Consider the following 23,933-nt stretch of genomic DNA (forward strand, 5'->3'; position numbering starts at 1 on the left):
GAATCCTAGAGAATCAATCCCAGATGCTGTACTGTCTTTCTCAGCCATCAAGAATGAAAACAAGTGATTTTGGCAACACATTTTTAGGGGAGGAAAGCCAACAACTGCACACGCCCACATGTGGTCTTAGCTACATAGCAGTGGCGAAGGGCCAAGTAGGGCAGCTTGTGAAGTAGAGAAGATGGGTTTCAGTGCCCACCTCCTCCCCACCACTTGGTGGGTCTGGTCTTTTTTTTTCCCCCTCCCACCTTCAAGAGGAAAGAGCTCGCTAAGAATTTGAGTTGGTTAAAAAAGAATGTACTAAAATGCTCTAAAATTAAATAATAGTGATAGTTGCAGGACTGAACATACTATTAATAAAAGCCATTGAACTCACACTGAAACAGTGAATTTTATGCAATGTGAATTGTATCTCAATTTTTATTATTATTTTAAAAAGCATATGTTATTTAAAAAAGAATTGGGGCTGTAATGTCACACCTGTAATCCTAGCACTTTGAGAGGCATGGCGAGGGGATCACTTGAGGTCAGGAGTTCGAGACCAGCTTGGACAACATGGCAAAACCCTGTCTCTACTAAAAGTACAAAAATTAGTCGAGCATGGTGGTGCACGCCTGTAATCCCAGCTACTCGGGAGGCTAAGGCAGGAGGATCGCTGGAATCCAAGAGGTGGAGGTTGCAGTGAGCCAAGATCAGGCCACTGCACTCCAGCCTGGGTGACAGAGCAAGACCCTGTCTCAAAATAAATAAATAAATAAATATAATAAAATAAAAAAGAAAATGGGTCGTCTTTAGAAATAAAAGGCTCCTGGTCATTAGGAAGATTCTAGCTGACCTTTTATGCCAAGGCAAGTGTGAAGGAAATTCCTGAACTGGGAAGGCACTGGGACAAAGTGCCTGCTAAAGTCCCACTTGTAAGTCCTGGACTTACATTCAGGCATTCCGTTCCATCTATGTGTGTAATCAGTAACAGAAAGGGAAGCCCTATAAATTCTGGGAAATACTCACCATGCTGTCTTCTAGGCAAATACTGGTGAGTGGGCCCAAGTTCAAGGCAGAAAATAAGAGTTTAGCTTAAAGTCCTCAGGATTCTACCTTAAACTTCTTGCCCAGCGTTTGGGACTGGTAGGGCAGCCCTCTTAGCTAGGATGCCTGGCTGGGATGACTGGTCCAGGGAAGCTGGCTCCCTTCTCAGAGGGAGAGGCATGGAAATAAAAGACTAGGGCATAGGGTGTTCTCCAACCCTTGGATACTCCAGGCAAGAGATGACTCAGGGCCAGACCAGACTTGGGATGGGCTCAGAGGGAATGTATCAGCTTTTTAGCCCTTACTCCTCTACACGAATAGGTTGGAGGGAAAGAAACAGGCAGCAGGAAATAAGGGTGGCTTGTTTACATTGTCTTGGGCATTCTTCTAGTTTAGCCTCATGGAATTAGTCGAAATTTAGTAAATCCCCTCTTCTGGCACTTGAAGGGTTAATATCACAGCCAAGGATGTGTTATTCATCCCTGGAGGGTAATTACCTCATTGTAGTTTAGTATCTAATAGTTAGCCTTACTCCCCACCCTCACCCCCACTGCTTCTCACTGTCTCAATGCCTTTCTTTTTCTTTGTTATTGGCAATAAATTTTGTTTTTGGGTTCAGAAGGCAAGAGGAGCCCCAGTCCTAGAGAAAACACTTGGCTACAACATATGGTACTTTCCAGAAAACAACACCAACCTCACAGAGACAGTGAACACCACTAACCAGCAGCTTGAACTGCATCTGGGAGGCGAGAGCTATTGGGTGTCTATGATTTCTTATAATTCTCTTGGGAAGTCTCCAGTGACCACCCTGAGGATTCCAGCCATTCAGGAAAAGTGTAAGTACAGCATCAGCTTCTTCCTTAGGTGCCTGGTCCCATCGACTGGCCAAGGAGCAGTTCCTGGGCTCTCAAGGGTGGCTGTTTCTCTTGAGTCAAAACGAAAATGGAGTGGGGCCTTTTATGTGGTGGTGAAGCAGTGAGAATTTGCTGGTAATTAATGAACCACTTGAAGTCATGTTCCTTTGGAACAAAGCCTGTGTTAAAAATCAGAAACCTTATAAATTACAGAATAGAAAGCCATACGCCTAGAAGTTTTGTGTGCAGCTTTGATTTGTTCTGGTCTGGGTGAATGTAAGCTGGGTCGAGTCCTGTGAAACTGTCCTCTTTGTCACATCTGTCCTCCATGACCGAAGCTGCTCTTGAACTCTTCTCCCCACAGATGGGGACTCACCACATCCCCATCCTTGGTTTAATGCTTGCTGTCCTGTTTTCTTCCTTTTCCCCTTCCATTTGTCACTGTGAAAAAATTCTAGTGTTTATACTTGCCAATAAATTGTTCATTACAGTTTTGGTTGAGTAGTTTTTGACGTATTACTGCTCCCAGGCAAACTCATATTTATCCTGTTTTAGAATAAAAAAACTTTCATTCAAAGAATTGCAGACAATAGATTTCCTCTTTTCTCTCTTATTTTTCTCTTTCAAACTTAGTGCTATCCCTTATTCTATAAATTATTTATTTTACGACCTTTTTCTTCCTCAATAGGATGTAAGCGTCGTGAGGGCAGGGATTTTTTGTCGATTTTTCCTTTCTTTTTTTTAACCTAATTCCCAACACTTAAAATAGCATGGAGCTATTTTAATCTTGGCTTCTTCAGGCCAGGATTTGTGGGCACGTCATTTTTTTAAAAAAAAAATGCCTCCAGGGAGATGAGAAAAGGAAGCTGCGGAAGCAGGCCAGGACATGGCAGAGGCTGAGACGAAGGTGGGCTTTTAGGGCTGCCAAAACAAAGCACTGCAGACTGGGGGGCTTCAAACAACAGAACTTTATTGTCTCATGGTCCTGGAGGCCAGAAGTCCCAAGTCAAGGTGGTGGCTGGCCATGCTCCCTAAAGTCTCTAGGGGAGAATCCTTCCTTACCCCTTCCAGCTTGTAGTGGCCCCAGGTATTCATCAGCTTGTGGTAGCTCCAGTAACTCCCATAAATCCAATCTTTGCTTCAGTCTTCACATGGCTAGCTTCTTGTGTGTCTCTGTTTCTTATAAAGGGCCTGCTGTCTTAACTAATTACATCTGCAGTGGCCTATTTCCAAATATGGTCACATTCTGTGGCACTGGGTATATACTTTGGGGGGATACAATTCAACCCATACAGGTACAATCTGAGATAAAAGCCCCAGGGAGAGGGGTTCCCACTGGATCTTGCAGGGGACTCTAGAGTGTAAATGACGTCTCATAGTCATCGCAGTCAAGCAAAACACAGGCACACAGTAGGAAGGAAGCTGAGTGGGTCTGGGTGGAGCACCAACATTGGCTGCTAGAAGAGTCTAGTTACATCTCCAAGGCTCCAGCAGGGACTTTCAGCCAGGACTGGCTGGGGAGGCTTCCAGGTGGTGAGCAGGGGAAGGCTGGAAGGAGAAACTCAGAGCCCTAGGGTTAGGTGGGGTCGATCTCCAGGCTCTGTGCTTCTTGCCCCCGGCCTCTGCTCCTTCTGTGGCTTCACATTTCCTCCATGCCTCAGTTGTCCTTCTCGGAGTTACCTTTTCAGGTTGACAAATTACCTGGCCTTGCTGCTAGGACTAGCCCCTGGAGTGTCTCATAAGGGCCCTGTTTGGGAAAAGGATCCGTCTACTGTGGCTTACAAGAACAAGACTCCTAAATATACACACAGCCTGCTGGGGTTTGTTGCCAAGGAACAGCAGGATGCAGGACCCCCGGTCCCCACCCCAGATTCCTACATGTGGCCTTGGCTTCCAGCTTCAAAAGGCTTTTGGGTTTTTTTTTTTGCAGGACACTTTTGTGCCTGCATCCAGGATCATCTCTGGCATTCATTGAAACACTCTTCCCAGCTGGGCACAGTGGCTCATGCCTGTAATCCCAGCACTTTGGGAGACCGACTGAGTTGGGCAGATCACTTGAGGTCAGGAGTTTGAGACCAGCCTGGCCAACATGGTGAAACCCCATCTCTACTAAAAATACAAAAAATTAGCCGGGTGTGTTAGCATGCACCTATAGTCCCAGCTACTCAGGAGGCTGAGGCACAAGAATCACTTGAACCCAGGAGGTGGAGGTTGCAGTGAGCCAAGATCACACCACTGCACTCCAACCTGGGTGACAGGGCGAGATTCTGCCTCAACAAAGGAAAAAAAAAGAAAAAAAGAAAGAAAAAGAAACGCCCTTCCCATGGATTCCAGTTTTGCAGGCTGAGGAGTGCTACGCTGGTGAGGATTGGGTGAGGGGAGAGCATGCCCTGGAATTTCTGAGCCCCGCCCAGTTTGTACCTTCCACCTTCTGCCTCGCTACACCTCCAATAGTTCTCTTCTCTTCTGTGTGTTCGAACATTTTCAATAAGATCTCTCTCTGGGCCGGGCGCGGTGGCTCAAGCCTGTAATCCCAGCACTTTGGGAGGCCGAGACGGGCGGATCATGAGGTCAGGAGATCGAGACCATCCTGGCTAATACGGTGAAACCCCGTCTCTACTAAAAAATACAAAAAACTAGCCGGGCGAAGTGGCGGGTGCCTGTAGTCCCAGCTACTTGGGAGGCTGAGGCAGGAGAATGGCATGAACCCGAGAGGAGGAGCTTGCAGTGAGCTGAGATCCGGCCACTGCACTCCAGCCTGGGTGACAGAGCAAGACTCCGTCTCAAAAAAAAAAAAAAAAAAGATCTCTCTCTGATTCATATTAAGTTCCAGATATTGGATTGGAAGCCACACACTCAACTTTTTTATTAAATAAATCCTTGTGACCTGTTTCCAGATTATTTTAGCCAGTCCCGCAGAAAATGTTGCCATTTATGTATTGATCCATACTGGGTAATTTGGATGGCAGTGTCTTTATCTTTCTGGTACAAACGCAATACTTGCTGCCTTGAGGATAGGAATTCATATCCAGCTTGTGTAGAGCCAGACTATACAGTGAAAGCGTGAAGCCATCTCCCTGGTATGATTTTAGGGTCTCCATCTCCCAGCCTCCCAGCCACACAATTCCCAGAGCCTGAAATTCTACCTTTGGAGATTCTCTGTCTCAGGTTTCCTTTCTGTTTGACTTGCAGAGATGCCTGTGGAAGGTAAGTCTTTTTAGCCATCAACTCTCTAGTGAGATCCTTTTCTGCAAACAGGTTAATTTGGGGTAGGTAAAGGAAGATTAAGAAGCCACTTACTCTTCAAAGGTGTTGTGTAAGGAAAAAGGATGCAATAAGAGGAGGGAAAAGAGCGCCATCCAGGGAGGCTGCCGTGGAGATCCTGAACTTTGGCCTTGTTTTACAGTTGAGGCAATGAGGATGCCAATGTGGTTGTTGCATTTGGGGAAGGAGGTGGGTAGCTATGAAGCAGTCCTTTTCTCTCCTTTCAGCATTTAGGTGCATTGAGGTCATGCAGGCCTGCCTTGCTGAGGACCAGCTAGTGGTGAAGTGGCAAAGCTCTGCTCTAGACGTGAACACTTGGATGATTGAATGGTTTCCGGACATGGACTCAGAGCACCCCACTCTTTCCTGGGAATCTGTGTCTCAGGCCACGAACTGGACGATCCAGCAAGGTAGCCAGGGAGGAACCCACAGGTTTCCTCAGTGCAGGGTTTAGTTTCATTTTCATCCAGTTTTAGATCTTTAACTTTGACTTCAAAGCTGTTAGTGTGGTTAATAGCATTTGACAAGCTTGTGCAAGCTTAATGAAGTGACACGCTTCTTGGTATTTCCAAGGCGAGGCTGGCACAGAAAGCTGTGGGTGACAAGCAGACCAGGTATCTGACCGGTCTCCAGGTGGAAAACACCATCTTAACACCCACCATCAGAGAGCCCTTCCCGGACAGCTGGGTCATCCCACGGGTAACTCCAGAGTGTGGATCCCAGCTGGCCTACCTAGGATACTTCCTTCAGTTCTGGTTGCCTATTTAAGAGTTAGGCCACCTTCCCAGGTGATTGTTACAGGAATAGCCTTCTTTTCAGGAAAGTCCATGCCCTATGTAAGATACACGAGTGAGGCTTTACTCTTTATTTTTAATTTTGTTTGAATTTTTATTTTCTAGAGACAGGGTCTTGCTTGGTTGCCAAGGATGGAGTGCAGTGGCACGATCATAGCTCACTGTAACCTCAAACTCCTGGGCTCAAGTGATCCTCTTGCCTCAGCCTCCCTAATGAGGCTTTACCCTTTTAATCCTGTCACTACAATCATTTCTTAATGCTTCAAACATCCATATTAAGAATAATACACACACAGGGATGCAGGCAAGTAGAGGAGATAGAATTCGAAGTGTTTGAGATCCACAGGGTGATGATATGTTGTTCTAGGACTTAATTAGGCAGCGTGTTCAGCGATCCTGTGGATCTCTCCGCTGCAACAGTATTTGGTCAGAATAGACCTGGGGATTCCCTGCCTCCAAAAAAGGAAAAGCTAAAAAGTTAAATTTTAAAATAAGAATTAATTAGAAAACCTGAGAAAAGCAATAGATATTAGAGACCATTCAACCTAACCTGTTTATTTTCCAGAGGTGGAAACTGTAGAGAAATTGAATATCTTCCATCAGTGTTTGGCCATAACTCAGTCTAGTATTCCTTCCACTCTGCCATGCTCTGCACTTACGCTTTTTTTTTTCTTTCTTTTTTACAGATAAATTAAAACCTTTCTGGTGCTATAACATCTCTGTGTATCCAATGTTGCACGACAAAGTTGGCGAGCCATATTCCATCCAGGCTTATGCCAAAGAAGGCAGTATGTATGGACAAGGCCCTGTGGGGAAAAGGAAACAGTGGGACCTGTCCAACATGTGAATAAGGCTGCAAGTGCCTGTAGCTCATTCCCAGCCATCTTAGGGCTCATTTGTGCTTCATCCTGTAGTGAGCTCTGTATGTTATGAACTTGCTGAATTCTGAAGCTGGGGTAGACATTAGAGATCATTGAGTCCAATCCCCTCATTTCACAAATGGAAAATTAAAGCTCAGAGAGGTGAAATAACTTGGCCCAAAGTCACAAATAAACAGTGCAAATACAGCTGCTACCAGCAATAACACTGAATTAAGACCACATCAGGGAGCCTACAGAGTTCATCCTAAGCTAGGGAGGTTAAAAAATTATTTTTAATTATGTAGCAATAAGCAAGGGCTTTACTGGTGAATTGCTCAAGCTTTACTTTTATCTTTTTGGAAGTTCATGTCTTCCAGATTCAACATTGGAAAATATCTTCTGCCACTCAGAGGTAGCTTATGGAACCATATTCTTCAACTATTTGATAATAACTACACTTTACAGATATGAATGAAAAAGCTGGGTACCAAATTGGAGTGAGCCGTCTATAAGAAAGGACTTTTTCAAGTGGTCTTGATGCCACTTCTCTTCTTGCTTAAGAGAGATGGCTCTAGAAAATAATTTTCCCAAACAAGCTGATTCATCAGTTCCTTACTCAACCCTCGCCCCTCACCTCCCGCACTGTGGTCTGGTCTGAGTACTGGCCAGAGCCTTTGTAGGGGGAATGATCTCCTGGAGTGTGGTCAGTGATTATCATTTATCCCCCATCCCTTCCAGTTCCATCAAAAGGTCCTGAGACCAAGGTGGAGAACATTGGCGTGAAGACGGTCACGATCACATGGAAAGAGATTCCCAAGAGTGAGAGAAAGGGTATCATCTGCAACTACACCATCTTTTACCAAGCTGAAGGCGGAAAAGGATTCTGTAAGCGCACCCGTAGCCAAGTGGGAAAAAACCCCAAGCCCCAGATAGATGCTATGGATAAATCTGTCATAGGCATGGCTCCCCCACCTCATTGTGACCTGCAACCTGGCATGAGTCACTTAGTCCTCTCTGAAAATGGGGCCAAGAGTACCCGCATTTTGGGGTTTTGGGGGTTAAATGAGAGTGAAGTGACAGTACCTGAGAGGAGAGTCCTGTGGGAATGGAAGGAGTTGATATAATTTGTCCTGGTTGGGCCCTGCGTTGACCTCCTGGGAGCTCCCCGACCATCATTCCCAGGAATGGCGTGCCTGGCTTAAAAAGTGAGGAGGAACAGACCCTGTCACCATGACTTCTACTGCCCCTGCCAAATCATGCTTTTGTTCTTCAGTCCACTGTATCTCCTGACATCTTAAATACTGGGCAAGGCTTGGATTCTTGCTGAGGCTAAATAATTTTTTCTTATGGTAAAATACATGGAAAATATTTTTCCAGTTTAAACATTTGAAAGTGTACAATTTAGTGGCTACTGTGAATTTAGGCTACTGTGAATAGGGCTACTATGAACAGATGTCTGCTACGAACATATGCTGCTATGTACAAATATCTGTTTGAGTTTGTGCTTTTCATTCTTTTGGGCATATACCTAGAAGCTGAATTGCTGGATCATACGGTAACTCTAGTTTAACTTATTGAGGAGCCACCAAACTGTTTTCCACAGTGACTACTCCACACTACACATTTCTTACTAGCAATGTATGAGGGTTTTCATTTCCCTGCATCCTTGTCAATACGTGTTATTTTTCATTTAAAAAAATTATTATGGCTGTCCTGGTAGGTATGTAGTGGTTATCTTGTTGACCTGCATTTCCCTATTGGCTAATAATGTTGGGCATTTTTTCATGTAGTTTTTGCCTATTTGTATGTCTTTTTTTTTTTTTTTTTTTTTTTTTGAGATGGAGTTTTTTTCTTTTTGCCCAGACTGGAGTGCAATGGCACGATCTTGACTCACCGCAACCTCCGCCTCCCAGGTTCAAGCAATTCTCCTGCCTCAGCCTCCCAAGTAGCTGGGATTCCAGGCATGCACCACCACGTCCAGCTAATTTTGTATTTTTAGTGGAGACGGGGTTTCCCCATGTTGGTCAAGCTGGTCTCGAACTCCCTACCTCGGGTGATCTGCCCGCTCTGGCCTCCCAAAGTGCTGGGATCACAGGCGTGAGCCACTGCGCCCGGCCAGCCCATTTATATATCTTCTTTGGAGAAGTGTCTTTTTAATCTTTTTTCTTATGTTTAAATTGGGTTGTCTTTTCGTTATTGAGTTTATAAGAGTTCTTTATATATTTTAGATGTAAGTTATGTATCAGATATATGATTTGTAAATATTTTCTCCCATTCTATGGGTTGTCTTTTCATTCTCGATATTATCTTTTGATGCACAAAAACTTTGAATTTTAGTGAAATCCAGCTTAACCTATTTTTTTCTTTTGCTGCTTGTGCTTTTGGCGTCATATCTAAGAAACCATTGTGAAATTCAAGGTCATGAAGATTTATCCTATGCTGTCTACTAAGAGTTTTTATAGTTCTAGCTCTTATATTGAGCTCCTTGGTCCATCTTGATATTTAAACAGGACATGAATAGGGGTCAGAATATGAGACAGCTGAGCTTGGAAGCACAGGTTCCAATGTTCTTATTTTGGTGCTACTGGGACACAATTTTCAGTCTGGTTTGACTGTGTGTTTGATCTCTGTATTTTTGCTTTAGCCAAGACAGTCAACTCCAGCATCTTGCAGTATGGCCTGGAGTCCCTGAAACGAAAGACCTCTTACACTGTTCGGGTCATGGCCAGCACCAGTGCTGGGGGAATCAATGGGACCAGCATAAATTTCAAGACATTGTCATTCAGTGAGTATCTCCTTCAAGCCTTAAGTACCTCTCCCTCACGTTTACCTTATATCAGAGAGAAATGACATCTGCCAAAGGCTGGAGGAGGTCAAATGAAAGGGCAGTGCCTAGGTGAAAAGAGCCACCCTGCTCTCCGGCTCACCAACCTTCCGGGAAAGCACGTAGGTGAGGAGATGGGGGGGAGAGAGCAAGCGAGTTGAGAGCTGAATTTGGAAATGCTGGTCATTTTGGTCGTTCGTCTTGGGCAGCCACAAATCATCTGGAGGAGGAGGTGTCAAATTAATGCCAACTTCAGTCCTAGCACCAAATCAGCTCCCGTCTCAAGGCTGTCTCCCCGTTCACAGTCACCAGTTTCTGCATGTCATAGGTTACGGTATGTATTAGTCTGTTTTCATGCTGCTGATAAAGACATACCCGAGACTGGGTAATTAACAAAGAAAAAGAGGTTTAATGGACTCATGGTTCCACGTGGCTGGGGAAGCCTCACAATCATGATGGAAGGCGAAATGTACATCTTACATGGTAGCAGACGAGAGAATGAGGACCAAGTGAAAGTGGTTTCTCCGTATAAAGCCATCAGATCTCATGAGATATATTCAGTACCATGAGAACAGTATGTGGGAAATTGCCCCCATGATTCAGTTATCTCCCACTGGGTCCCTCCCACAACATGTGGGAATTGTGGGAGCTATAATTCAAGATGAGATTTGGGTGGGGACACAGCCAAACCGTATCACTGTACAACAGGGCCTTCAAGGGAAAACCTTGGTTAACACAGGACCGCTGACCCATAGGAAGGGGCTTAACCTCATCATTTGTGGAGGCTTTTTTTGAGCAAAAAGGCATATGATATATTTAACTTACCCACTTTTACTTTTTTACTTTAAAAAATAGCAAGAAAAATTTACTACAGACAACAAATAATGTAAAATAAAATGTAGCTTCATATGATGGCTGGTTAAGGGAGATATTTGAGAGGGAGGCAGATGGAATGAGGAGGGGGATGAAGCAGAAAGTAGGAAGGAGAATGGGAGAAAGAGAAATATGTTAATTTTGCTAAGTCCTTGAGTGACAGAGATTTGATTTTTAAGTACGTACTAAAACTGTCTTAAAGAATGAACAACTTTTTGGATCAAAAGTGAAGGGACACTGCCAAGTTTTTGCAATAACTGAGGCAAGCTAAAAATTGCTTGAAAGATTCTTGAAAGCCTCTTATGCATCACATTTTTCAAGAACAAAATTGCTTTATGACTCTGGAAAATGTGAGTGTGACTTTTTTTTTTACAGAGAAAACATATTCTGTTTTGATGGACTAACATTGCCTTCTAGGAACTCTTTTTGATATGCTGTTTAAAATTTTTTAAAGCTATATTGAAGTTTTGCAACACTGGGCACAAATTTCATCAGCTCAAGGAGTTTTCTCCAAGAGTTAAATGAAAGCAAGATCCAGCCCTGGAACCTAGAAGTTTCCTACCCTGGTCTATAGATTATAAATCACCCTGCTTCCGTTTTTGATAATCTATAATCCATTTTCCACACAGCAGCCAGAGTTTCAAACCCTGAATTCTCTGCTTAAAAGCCACCAGTGACTTTTATTATATTTTAAAGAAAATCCAAACTCCTTCCTATAACTTTCAAGGTCTTTCATCATCTGTCCCTTACTGACCTCATTTTTCCTACTGCTTTCTGCCTCAATTTATCTTCCTTACCTTGTTCCTGCTTCAAAGCTTTTGCATCCACTGTTTCTTCTGCCTGGAATGCTTTTCTCCATGGTTTTACATGGCTGGATCCTTCTCACTATTAAGATCAGCTTGAATTTTACTCCTTCCTTGGACACCTTAGCTAAAGTTGCTGTCTGGACACAGTGGCTCATGCCTGTAACTCCAGCACTTTGGGAGGCCAAGGCAGGAGGGTCACTCAAGGCCAGGAGTTCAAGACCAGCCTGGCCAACATGGTGAAACCCAGTCTCTACCTAAAATACAAAAATTAGCCGGGCTTGGTGGCAGGCACCTGTAATCCAAGCTACCAGGGAGGCTGGGGCAGGAGAATCGCTTGAACCCAGGAGGCGGAGGTTGCAGTGAGCCAAGATGTACCACTGCACTCCAGCCTGGGTGACAGAGTGAGACTCCTTCTTAAAAAAAAAAAAAAAAAAACCTAAAAATTAGCTGGGCATGATTGATAGCTTGCACCTGCAAGTCCTAGATACTTGGGAGGCTGAGGCAGGAGGTTGCTTGAGTCCAGGAGTTTGAGGCTACAGTGAGCTATGATCATGCCAGTACACTCCAGCCTGGTCAACAGAGCAAGACCCATCTCAAAAAATATATATAAAAATTAAAAAGTAAGTGTTCAATAAATATTCACTGAATGAATGCTGTTGGAATGAATGCTGCCAGGAGAAGATGCCTAGATGGGGAGCCACAAAATTCTGTGTTTTGTTTTTGAGATGAAGTTTAGCCCTGTCGCCCAGGCTAGAGTGCAATAGCACGATCTCGGCTCACTGCAACCTCCACCTCCCAGGTTCAGGCGATTCTCCTGCCTCAGCCTCCTGAGTAGCTGGGATTACAGGTGCATGCCACCACACCCAGCTCATTTTTTGTATCTTTAGTAGAGACGGAGTTTCACCATGTTGACCAGGCTGGTCTCAAACTCCTGACCTGGGGGTTTTTTAGTGGAAAGAAATGGAATTTAATTGAAAGAAACCTAATAAGAAATTGTGTTGCTGAAGCTACTAGAAGAAAAAGTTAATCATTGATTTTTGTAAAGGAGGTGAGGAACTCACTACTGACTTTTGTTCTTTCTTTTTCAAAGGTGTTTTTGAGATTATCCTTATAACTTCTCTGATTGGTGGAGGCCTTCTTATTCTCATTATCCTGACGGTGGCATATGGTCTCAAAAAACCCAAGTGAGTCTGCAGACAACAGTGGGTGCCTTAAAAATCAGGGGAAAAAAGGGGTTGAAGTCATCATAGGTGCTTCGTAGGAGAGGGCACTCTACCATTAAGGGGTGTTCATTCATTTATTAACTTGGTGCATATTTATGGAGGTTATTAAAGGCCACGCTCAGTGGCTCATCAGAATTCTTACCAAGCAAAAGCACTTTCGTTTCCCAGAGCTCCATGCCCAGGTCTAGACCTTTTTGAGGCCAGGAGAGTGCCAGCTGCCCCACAGACTCTGTCTGCTCCATTTGCCATCTGAGACTGGAGTTGGAGAGCAGGCCCTTTCTCTCAGTGTCTAGCGGGGCCCCTGGCTGCAGCAGGAGGCCTTCTTGCAAGCTTCTGTCTCAGGCAGAGCAGGGAGCAGTGTCTCCATGGTGTTGGGGTGCTGGCCAGTCGTCTGCAGGTGCAAGCTTGTTGCTTGCTTGCAGTGCAGTGAGGGTCTGGGTGCAGGGGCCTTTGCCCTGCTTGCCCTGGCCACTGTGGGGAAGAAAGCACATCTTCAGGGTCTTACACTTTCTCTCTGCAGTGAGCTTTATGGCACCCTAATGGTCCTTCCCTGGTTGAACTGGCTCTCCAAATTAGACAGCTGTGAGTCATCTCTGTTAAGCAGCTGCACTTAGTTAAGCTAATATCAACCTCAGTTACCAACTGTAGGTGGTAACCAAGCCACCAGCATAGATTCTTGTACATTATACACTTAAGTAATCATTTTGATCTTAGCATGCATCAGAATCAGGCCTCTTCCCCAGAGTTTCTGATTCAGTGGTTCTAGGGTAAAGCCCCAAATTTGCATTTCTAACAAGTTCCCAGGTGATGCTGCTGCTGCTGCTTGGGACCACACTTCGAGAACCATTGCAGGAAAGTGTGGGTAGCTTATAAGGTTTGTAAAACCTTATAAACTTGTCCTTCCCAGAGGATAAGCCTCAAAGGAATGACTCTGTGATGGTGCAATTTACAGCATTGGGGTAGGTATGGAGATGCCCGGATGGGAGAGAGGGGAAGATAAGCTTTGTATGAGGAGTCTCCTTTGATCACATCCCACAGAGAACTTGCAATGTCACTCCCCAGCACACAACGCAGAACAACTCCACTTTCCCAGATTCTATCAGGCAGACATGCCCTTATTTAGGAGGGAAACTTACAATTCCCTTTAGCACAGCCTCACTCTTTTGACTCAGCCATATGGTGCTAATGCTTCTTGGATTCACCTCCCATCTTAAAATCTTCTCTCTCATTAGCAAATTGACTCACCTGTGTTGGCCCAGTGTTCCCAACCCTGCTGAAAGTAGTATAGCCACATGGCGTGGAGATGATTTCAAGGTAAACTCTTCTGTTTTTATTAAGGAAATCGTCGTGGGAGGTAGACAAGGTGAATGGAGATGGGGAAGAGTCCTAGGCTGAGCTTTTTTCGAGGTTCACATCAAGAGAACTCGAGTTGAAAAGTCTCAGGGAATGGCAGGCGGGGCAGATGGAATCAGCCTTCCTGGAATGACTTTGACCTCATGCTTTGACAAGAGGAAAGGGCTTCACCAGGCTCGTGAGGACCCAGTGTGTTCCCAGGTGGAACTGGTCCCATAAAGGATTCTGCAGAATAAAGACACTAGCCCTACCCTTCCGTACCCGATGGGCTAGAGAGAGAGAGATGAGGCCTGGCTATAGGATTTGAAACCATTTACAAAGCAGCCAAGAGCACATTAATCTAAAGACTGCCTAAATATCACCAGGGAATGCTGATGGGCATGGCAGTCTGAGGCTGCCTCATGTTGTTTTTCTCAGGTTGGGGACATCAGAGTCAGGCTTTGGCTTTATTTAACTGGCACTGGGGTTTTCTAGTGAGTATTCCTTAACTAGAAACCCTCCATTTTCATAAATTTTTAAGTGGAAAACTGTTAGGGAAATTTTAAGGTTTAATTTCTTGCTTATGTAGAAACAAGCCCAATCAAATATAACCTTTAAATCCTTACTACTGAAAGGCTGTTTCCAGTTTTTCCTTGATGCACAAATTTTAAATATTAGTCCTTGTTCCAACTCAGAAGTCTTTTTTGAGCATGGGCATTTTGTTATAATGGGCTTTCTTTCTATGTCCTCCTCTTACCAGTCCGGTATACTGGACTGATTTATACCATTTACTTTCCTGCTTATTTAATGTCATTTAGAGAGTAAACGGATTCATAGGCAGTGCTCTCTGATAACTAACATGCTTTTTGAATAATCTGCAGGTTGGGCCTCTAGAGTCAGCACTTATTAATCACTCACTACATGCCAGGCACTGGGCTAGGCCCTAGGGATACAAATGACAGAGTCACTGTCCCTGCCATGAGGCCACCTCTGATATTCTGGTGAAGTTGAACAAGTCTGACTCTATGATGTGGTTTTTCCGTCCCTAAGAGTTGTAATTTTGGTGCTTCCATCTTAACTGGGGTTTTGTGAGCATGGGATGATGTGGAAAACAGCCTTGCACACTCTAGCAGAATACATTGTTTGAATTGGCTGGGTGCGGCGGCTCATGCCCATAATCCCAGCACTTTGGGAGGCCAAGGCAGCAGATAACTTGAGCTCAGGAGTTCAAGACCAGCCTGAGCAACATGACGAAACCCCATCTCTACAAAAAATAAAAAAATTAGCCAGGTGTGGTGGTGTGTGTCTGTAGCCCCAGCAACTCAGGAGGCTGATGGGGGAGAATTACCCAAGGCTGGGAAGTTGAGGCTGCAGTGAGTGGTGATCATGCTACTGCACTTCAGCCTGGGCAATGGGAGTGAGACCCTATCTCAAATTAAAAAAAAAATTATATACATATATATAAATATATTTAAAACATTGTTTGAATTCAGGGCACTGTTTCTCAGGAAATGTGCCACTCCTTCCAAGCTCTGTGGAAGGGCATATGGAGAGGGTTGGGCACCATTTCTGGGCCTGGGAGGAAGGTGGGGGCTGTTCCGGAGGTGGGCATTTGCTGTCCCAAGCCTAACAAGTTTTTGGCTATGTTATGTGTGACTTCTAAATGACTACTTGGGATGTCCCTTTTTCTTTGCCAGGATAAGCTAAACCTGAAGGAGTCTGATGACTCTGTGAACACAGAAGACAGGATCTTAAAACCATGTTCCACCCCCAGTGACAAGTTGGTTATTGACAAGTCGGTGGTGAACTTTGGGAATGTTCTGCAAGAAATGTTCACAGATGAAGCCAGAACGGGTCAGGAAAACAATTTAGGAGGGGAAAAGAATGAGTACGTGACCCACCCCTTCAGGCCTGACTGTCCCCTGGGGAAAAGTTTTGAGGAGCTCCCAGTTTCACCTGAGATTCCTCCCAGAAAATCCCAATACCTACGTTCGAGGATGCCAGAAGGGACCTGCCTAGAAGCCGAAGAGCAGCTTCTTGTTTCTGGTCAAAGTCTAGAAAGTCTAGCACCAGACCATGTGTGGGAGGCAGCGGCCCCAAATCCGTATTTGAAAAATTCAGTGACAACCAGGGAATTTCTTGTGTCTCAAAAACTTCCAGAGCACACCAAAGAAGTCTAAATGCGACCATAGCATGAGACCCTCAGGGCCTCAGTGTGGATGGCCCTTGCCAGAGAAGATGTCAAGACTCAGCATGCAGCGCTTGCTTGGCCCCGCCACATCCTGCCTGGGTTAAAGTCTCCCCTGCCCTTGAGCTGCCAGTTGAACTTGGTCGGCACAGGTGTGACCTTGTGCTGGGAAGAAGGGATGGTGATAAGCCCAAGTTTTGGAAAGGAACAGCAATCTCTTTTCTTTTGTTCAGATACCAAGCTCTCACAGAAGCTGTGCCTCCTGACAGATTGGCTTTGGAGGAAGGGCCCAGGTTCTGAGCCCAAAGGACCCCCAAGGTGGACATACCTGGCCTCCTAGGAATTGGGTCATGGTGCCAGCCTTTGCTGGGGCTACGCCTCAGAGTTCCAGAGGCCTTTCCCTGCTGCCAGAGGACAGCTGTTTTGTTGGCTTTTGGGTGGTTTGGGCTCTGGGCTTCCCCTGCGAGGTAGCCCTGAAGCCTTCCTCTCTCCCCACAGTTGGGGCTGGGGGTGGAGTGGACCTTCCTAAGGGGGTGCCTGAGGCTCCTCACATCCTCTTAGATCTCAAGTGTCTGTAGCAACACCACACCTGAGAATCCTCACCCCCAATTTACAGTGCATTGACTACTAAAAAATCAAGGAATGGGGAGCGCCCTGGGGAATGCACGCTGCTGGGCACAGCTCTGTCCAGTCTCCAGGGGCCACTTCCCAGCTGCCGCTGCCCTTCTATTCAGCACCCAGCCTGGGAGCAGAAAGGCACCTGACATTGCAGTGGTTGTCAGTATGAGGGGACGCTGGCCCCTCATACTGGCTCAGAGCCCGGGAATGCTTACTGAACATATCCTTAAAAGGCCTCTTCCCGGATGCAGCAGGGCAGGGCCTGGGAATATGCAATGCTTAGCAGCTTTGCAACCCCAGCAGGAGGACTTCTTCTCCTTTGCTCTAGCTGAGCACAGAGCTTGTGACTATTAGTGGAGCCTTTCACGAAAGTGTGGATTGCTGGCTTCAGCACTGAGATGATACTGGGCTCCTCCTGTAACTACAGTGACAGAGTCAGCTGTGACTCCCTTGACCTTTGTGGGAGGTCACTAGGAGCCTGGTGAGATCAGAGCAGGCGAGACAATGAGTGACTGGCCCAAGGTGCAGTGAACCCAGCACTTGCCAGCCAGGAAGGCTGATGGCATTTTTTCTAGGCGAGTGTGAGGAATCAGTACTAGGATTGCAGGCGTGAACTTCGCAAGCCACCCACTCAGGTGTGCAAAACATCACTTTACTTTCCTAAAACTAATTGCTAGCCTGAGACCTGAAACTTCAAAGTAACCTCAGCCCAGTATGATGATTTCGGAGTTGTCTTAGGTTTGTGACTCAGTCACATTTGGGGTTTTGCCCTCCCGTGTCCTGCCTGGGACTGGCTCTGAGTGCCGAGGATGTTCAATGGCGCAGCATCTGTCGGGCAGTTGGTCACTCAGTGGAGTCCTCTGGGTCATGTATTTGTCCGGCTGTGGTTTTGACTCTGGCCTCGTGTATTTACTATGGTCCCTCCTGTCCCCGTTGGGTCACCTGCCATTCACCTTAGCCAATTGCTGCCTCGTTGCTATGGGTACAGGAAGGTGTGATTGCTCTCTCAAAGCTCCCGTCCTCATTAACATCTCCAGCGGCTGCAGCCATCCCCCAACCACCCCACCCAGGACTCGGTACTGCGGTTTACAGAACACTGACTTCTGGTACAGCGAGGAATGAGGGAGGCCCTAGGCAGGGCACTGGGGAACAGGACGCTAGGGCAATGCCCCTGATGCTTTGTCCTGCACTCAGGTCCAGGTGTAGGAAGGGACCAAACAAAAGGGATGCGTCCTATTCTCACACCGCCCCTGATGTCTGCTCTCCCTGCTCGCCACCCCTTCTGTGGTGTGGGCTCTTCTGTGAGCCCACTGTCCCCAGAGTTCCAGATGGAGCCTTTGGCAACCCCACCTTCGGATTGGTGAACATACGGGGAGATTCTAGCCTTGCCTCCTGTCTTGGTCCAAGGATGGGGGAGGGCACACACAGGTACTCCCACAGCTGTTCTTTCAACCCTCCTGCCCACCCGTAGTTGGGGGAATTTTCTCAAATTCTGTGGGAGGTGGGTGAGAAGAGAGCCTGGAATTAGTTTTCACAAACTTGTCTGTCTCACACCTGGATGTAGATGCTTTTGAACCTAAAATCTAAGAATTTGATGGGAGAGAAAATGGATCCCCAGTGGCTCCTGTGAGTGGATTCCAGAGATAAGTACGTTGCCCTCTGGCCTCTGCTCCTTCATCATCAAAGCCAGAAGCGTCTCCTGCTGGACAATTTGCAAATCCCCACCCAGGCCTTCCTGTTTCATTTCTTCTTCCTTTCTCTCCTCTTGCCCCCATCTTCTGCTTGGTTCCCCCACTGCCAGAGCTTCTCATCTTTTAACACTTCCTATTGTTTTTCTTGTTTCTTTTCATTCCCTTCTCCCCTTCCATCAGCCTCCTTTGATCATTTTCCATGGTTTTATTACCTTTGAGGGGTGGGAAGATGGTGTCTCTGTTTCTCTCTAGATGGGAGGAGCTGTTTCTGTGAGTCCCCAAAACACACTGGTGGGCCACACACTTAGCTCTCTTGAGCAGATTCACAGGATGCGAGCCTCAGAGTTCAGAGCGCTGGTTTCTTCCTCTCCTGGATCGAGTCACCAATTGTCCCAGCTCTGGGCACCCGGGACTGCCTCTGTGACTGGAGAAGGGCATCTGTGTTTTCCCTGTTTACTGTCAGAGACATTGTGAGGACACAAACAGGAAGACTTGTGTTTTAGCAAGGTCATTAAAAATGGATAAAATTCCTGTTAACCAGTTTTTTGAGTCCCTGGGATCCATGCAGACAGCTAGGTTAGTGGCCTTTCTTTAACAGTAAGAGCAGAAAATTTTTGAAGAATGACAGAGAAGCCAATCTGTGGCTTAAATAAAAAGACCACAAGTTCCTTCTGGTGTCTTGGGAGGCAGCGGTGTGAAAACAGCATGCAAGGGTCTGAAGGAGGCAGGAGATGGGGAGTGATGAAAAAGGAGAGGCCCCCAGCATGGATCCCTCCGGCCACTCTGCTGATGCTCCGGGTGCAGGGAAAGCCTGTGCTGGCCAGTCCACCCCAGTCTCATTCTGTCCCCATTTCCCGCATGCCCCTAGTTACCCCTGCTGCAGGAGGCACCCTGCCGCCCAGGGCACTGGCCCACAGGCCAAGTCCAGGCCCTGTTTTTGTAGGTTCATGAACTAAAAGCCACAATGACCCGTTTAGATGGTTGAAAACAAAAAGAATAACATTTTGTGACAAGAGGAGTCCATGAAATTCACATTTTAGTGTTGACAAAGTATAATTGGAACACAGCCATGCCCGTCGTTGACCTATTCCCTGTGGCGGCTTGCCCTTACAAAGGCAGGGTTGAGTAGTTTCAACAGAGTTTTTCCCACAAAGCCGAACACATTTATCCTTTGCAGAAAAAATTTGTGGACAATTTTTTGTGGGGTACAGTGGACACCTACCGCAACCCACAGACGTGAAACTCAGACTGCCACTGTGTTTCAACTTTGAAATTAGCTGCAGATTAAAAAATCAGGATATGTCATTCTGAATTTCCGACCAAATAGGGACTGCCTTCTTTGAAGGGCCCACACACACTGGTTTCCCACCAGCCCTCCTAAATTCCTGTGGCTTACACCAGTGGTTTTTCAACAGGAGTGATTTTGACCCCCAGCCTCCAAACCTCAGGCATTTGGTGATGCCTGGAGATATTTTTGATTGTCACTACTGGGAAGGTGCTACTGGCATCTAGTGGGTAGAGGCCGGCAATGCTGGAAATTATCTTACAATGCACAGAACAGCCCTCACGACAAAGAATTATCTGGCAGAAACGTCAGCTGAGGCTGAGAAGTCGTGGCCTGAACTACCTTCTGCCTTCTAGATCCACACACGGCATTCGCATGGGTGAGACTCACCTCTAGGTGTCCCCTCTTTTTTCTAATTTAAAATTTGTTTTAAATCCAACTTTACAACAATAATCCCAAGAGTTTTAAATAGGAATTATTTGTCATGCTTAATTAACTCCTGACGTGATCTGTGTGAACCTGTACACATTTTCAGCTAATTGCAAATCATACTGAATACATTATGTTCTCCCTTTACTTTCAGTTATTTCATATATAAAAATTCATGCATGAGCAAAGCATTTTGAACGTCCACGAAGAACCCCATGGCATGCTGGCATGGTGTGGTTTGCTAAGGCATTCCTTGGTCGATAGGATTCGTTTAAAGTCCTCCTAGTATACAGTGCAATGCAATACACATTTATCTTTTCTCACCTTTGTCCTGTCTCTTTGGGGCTGTTTTTTCAAAAGTGGAATTGCTGGGTCAGAATTTTATGGTTGTCACATTTTGCATGACTGTGTCGCATCAAAGGTTAAGCTGATTTATAGTATCACCAGACATGTCTGACGGATCCTTTGTGCTTTTCCACTGAGAATCAGCTGTCTACCACTGTGAACTTGATTTTGTCAATTTATCGGGAATAGTTAATGAAACTTTATAGTTATTTGTATTCCTTTAATCCTTGTGAAGCTAAACTTCTCCCATTTTTATTTTATTGTTGCCATGTCCTGGTGTTGACATTACAGAATGTTCTCTGCCTCCATGCTCCTGGGGGCATTGAGAGACCAGCTGAGTTGCTAGAAATAAGAGGGACTCAATAGGCCCTCAGCACAGCGGGTGGACTTTGCCACTTGGTTGACTTTTAAAATACTTGTTTCTGTAGGGCATTTGAAAAAGAAATTTCACACTGGTGTATTTTGTTAATTGTTTTTATGTAAATGTTGATTATTGACAAGCCTACCTGTAATCAAAATTTGTAGTGTGGTCAGTGTCTTGCACTCTTATTGTGGCAGGTGGGGGGTGGTGGTCCTGAAGAGTGGAGTATGACAAAGGATAACAGCAGTCCTCATTCCCTCTGGGCACTGGAGTCAGTGAGGAGAGAGTTTGCTCTGAAGCACAAACAGCTTCAATCTATGCTGGAAGAGTCCCCCGGCCACACTAGCCCTTGACATAGAGCTCTATGCAGCGCTGTCCTGCCCAAGATGCTTGCTGTGTGCTGATGAGAAGGGCTGGGGAGAGGCGAGGGGCAGGGGAGGGGCAGAACTCCACAAGAGGGCAAAACCTGCATTCAGCAACACTCTTGTGGCTGTTCAGGGGAAGTGAGATACATGTACTATGCATTTCATTTTTAGGAATAGAATTCTCTCTTCCTGCCCAACTTCAATATAAGTGTGGACTAAAATGCCAGAAAGGTGTCCTGTGGTCTGCACTTTAAAGTAGAAGTAAAAATACGCAAACTAGAAAGGACATGCAGAGTTTTCCGACTAGGAAGACTGAGTCTGTGGCCCCAAGAGAACCATCTCTGAAGACTGGGTATGTGGTCTTTTCCACACATGGACCACCTACGGATGCAGTCTGTGATGCATGTGCATGAGAAGTCTGTTATTAAGTAGAATTTGAAAACATAGTTATGCTAATAGGAACAGCTTTTAAAATGCTTTTGTATTTGAGCCTTCCATACAAAAAAGCCATAATACCATTTTCATGTAATGCTATACTTCTATACTATTTTCATGTAATGCTATACTTCTATATTAAAGTTTTACCTACTCAGCCAGGTGCAGTGGCTCATGCCTTTAATCCCAGCACTTTGGGAGGCCGAGGTGGGTGGATCAGGAGGTCAGGAGTTTGAGACCAGCCTGGGCAACATGGTAAAACCCTGTCTCTACAAAAAATACAAAAATTAGCCAGGCGTGGTGGTGGCGGGCGCCTGTAATCTCAGCTACTCGGGAGGCTGAGGCAGGAGAATCACTTGAACCCGGGAGGCAGAGATTGCAGTGAGCCAAGATCATGCCACTGCACTCCAGCCTGGAAAACAGAGCAAGACCCTGTCTTAAAGTTTTACCTACTCAGCTATCTAAACTGAGACTCCACAATGTAAATACATGAGATCAGGGGAGCCTGGTGGCTATGGGAAAGGGCTCCAGGTGACCAGGACTCGGCAGCTCATTACACTCTTTGCTGCAGGAAATGACTCCTGCCTGCATTTCCTGTGGAGGATCCGGGGCCCACACCTGGGCTCTCATTGTCTTCCTATTCCAGACTCCTTCCCACTCCTGGAGCTCCTCCGGGTCTCAGCTCTCTGCTCTGAGGCGACACCACCCGTGGAGCTCCCTGACTTGTTCCTCTTCAGGCTTCCAGGAAACCTCAGAGTGGCAGGTGCCTGCTGTTTTCTCTGTCTCCCGCCCACCCCACCATGGCCTCTCCTGTACTTTCAATTTCTTTTTCTCTAGCCATTCCCTCCCTTCAGCTTCTTAACACACTTGGGTCACCTCCATTAAAGAAAGAAAGAGCCCCTGGATCTTCCTCTCCCTCCGGCTTCCCACAGACTCTGTCACAGTGTAGGCTGTGGTTTAAAGGGAACGGGGTCCACAGCCCGTCTGGCAGCTTCTCCAGGCAGCTGAACTTGTTTCCATTTTTTTGGTAGTGAGACAATTGCACTGCTAGAACTTTCTAGAGGTGTAGAAAGCAGGGAGTCACTCTGAACCCATTCTGGTTAGGGGGACTGCCTGATTAAAAAAAAAAAAGTGTAGAAAGCAAGCCCTTGAGAGCAAACAATTTTGGAACAAGGACTAAGGACACCAGAACAGACTGGTAAGTATCCAAATATATGCTGAACATTCATCATGGTTCTAGGAGAAGCCCTGGGGCAGGGCGACATTCACACGCAGTGACCCCTGTTCACCACTAAGCTTATGAAGAACCATTTACTGGCATTTAGCGCTAGGTGCTGTGCTCAGGGCATGGCACGCAGTACCCAGTAAGCCTCACAACTGCATTGTGAGTAGGTAGCTCTGGCCAGTGGCAGATGAGAAGGCTGAGCTCAGAGGCTACATGACTTGGCGGAGGCTCTCTGAGGCTGTACATGGGAAGTGGGGGGGTTGGAACCCAGACCTTTCACTTTCCTTGTGCTTTTCTACCTCGGGTGAGTAAGATGACCAAGGGGTTGGGGAGATCAAGAGGAGCGGAGACTCCAAGGGGTGCAGGGCCTACAAGGACCTCTTTTTGGTGAGACATGTAGACCATTCCCCTGTCCCCTGGGTGCCTGCAGAGCTCTTGATACTGGTTTTAGAGCCAGTGAGGTCTAAGAGAAATGCTGACGGCAGGTGGGGGTGGGGGGGTGGGAAGGGGCACCATGTCCATATTCACAGCCCCGGTGACAAGAAGACAGAAGCCCTCAGGGACCCTGAGCTTCAGAAGGGTTTACAATGGCTCCAGAAGCAAGAAGTTCCATGAGAGTGTAGAATCTGTAAGCACCCCGAGGACCTGGGCAGGGCAAAAGCAGGTCTGCTGGAAGAGTGGATGTCCCATGACTGTTGGAACAAGGTGCCTCCTCCCAATCCTTGGGGCAAAGCGAGACTCGTCTCAAAAATAAAAATAAGTTATTGGCTCATGAGTTACACTTTCAAAGAGTCCACAGACTTAGTAAGGATTCGTGTCCTCTTGCCGCTCTAACACATTTCCATAAGCTCAATGCCTTAAACAACAGGAATTGATGATTTCACAGTTCTGCAGGTTGGAAGTCGCACTGGGCTACAGTCCAGGTGTTGGCAGGGCTGTGTTCCCCTCTGGAGGCCATAGGGAAGAGTCTTCCTTGCCTCCTCCAGTCCTAGGCGATGCCTTTATTCCTTGGCTTGCGGCTCCTTCCTCCGTCCGTGGACCAGCACAGACGGCTGGCTCTCAGTGTTGCGTCTCTCAGTTCTACAGTCACACTTGCTCTGCTTGCAGGGCCTGGGCCGCACAGCATGAAGGCCCC

The 23,933-nt window shown here is 46.3% G+C and overlaps 1 protein-coding gene across 1 annotated transcript in view; it reads left to right on the forward strand.

Moving 5' to 3' along the window:
* The window catches only part of IL31RA (interleukin 31 receptor A), a 63,007-nt gene extending 46,755 nt beyond the window's left edge, over positions 1-16,252 (forward strand). The window contains 8 exon segments of the mRNA XM_025389395.1: positions 1,646-1,862; positions 5,372-5,554; positions 6,625-6,726; positions 7,537-7,683; positions 9,443-9,583; positions 12,392-12,485; positions 13,757-13,838; positions 15,554-16,252. Of these exon segments, the coding sequence (XP_025245180.1) occupies positions 1,646-1,862; positions 5,372-5,554; positions 6,625-6,726; positions 7,537-7,683; positions 9,443-9,583; positions 12,392-12,485; positions 13,757-13,838; positions 15,554-16,036 (1,449 nt within the window). The 3' untranslated portion in view covers positions 16,037-16,252.
* The last annotated feature ends 7,681 nt before the right edge of the window (positions 16,253-23,933 follow it).

The sequence above is a fragment of the Theropithecus gelada genome, chromosome 6 (genome assembly GCF_003255815.1).
Source record: "Theropithecus gelada isolate Dixy chromosome 6, Tgel_1.0, whole genome shotgun sequence".
In the NCBI taxonomy this organism is placed as follows: Eukaryota; Metazoa; Chordata; class Mammalia; order Primates; family Cercopithecidae; genus Theropithecus; species Theropithecus gelada.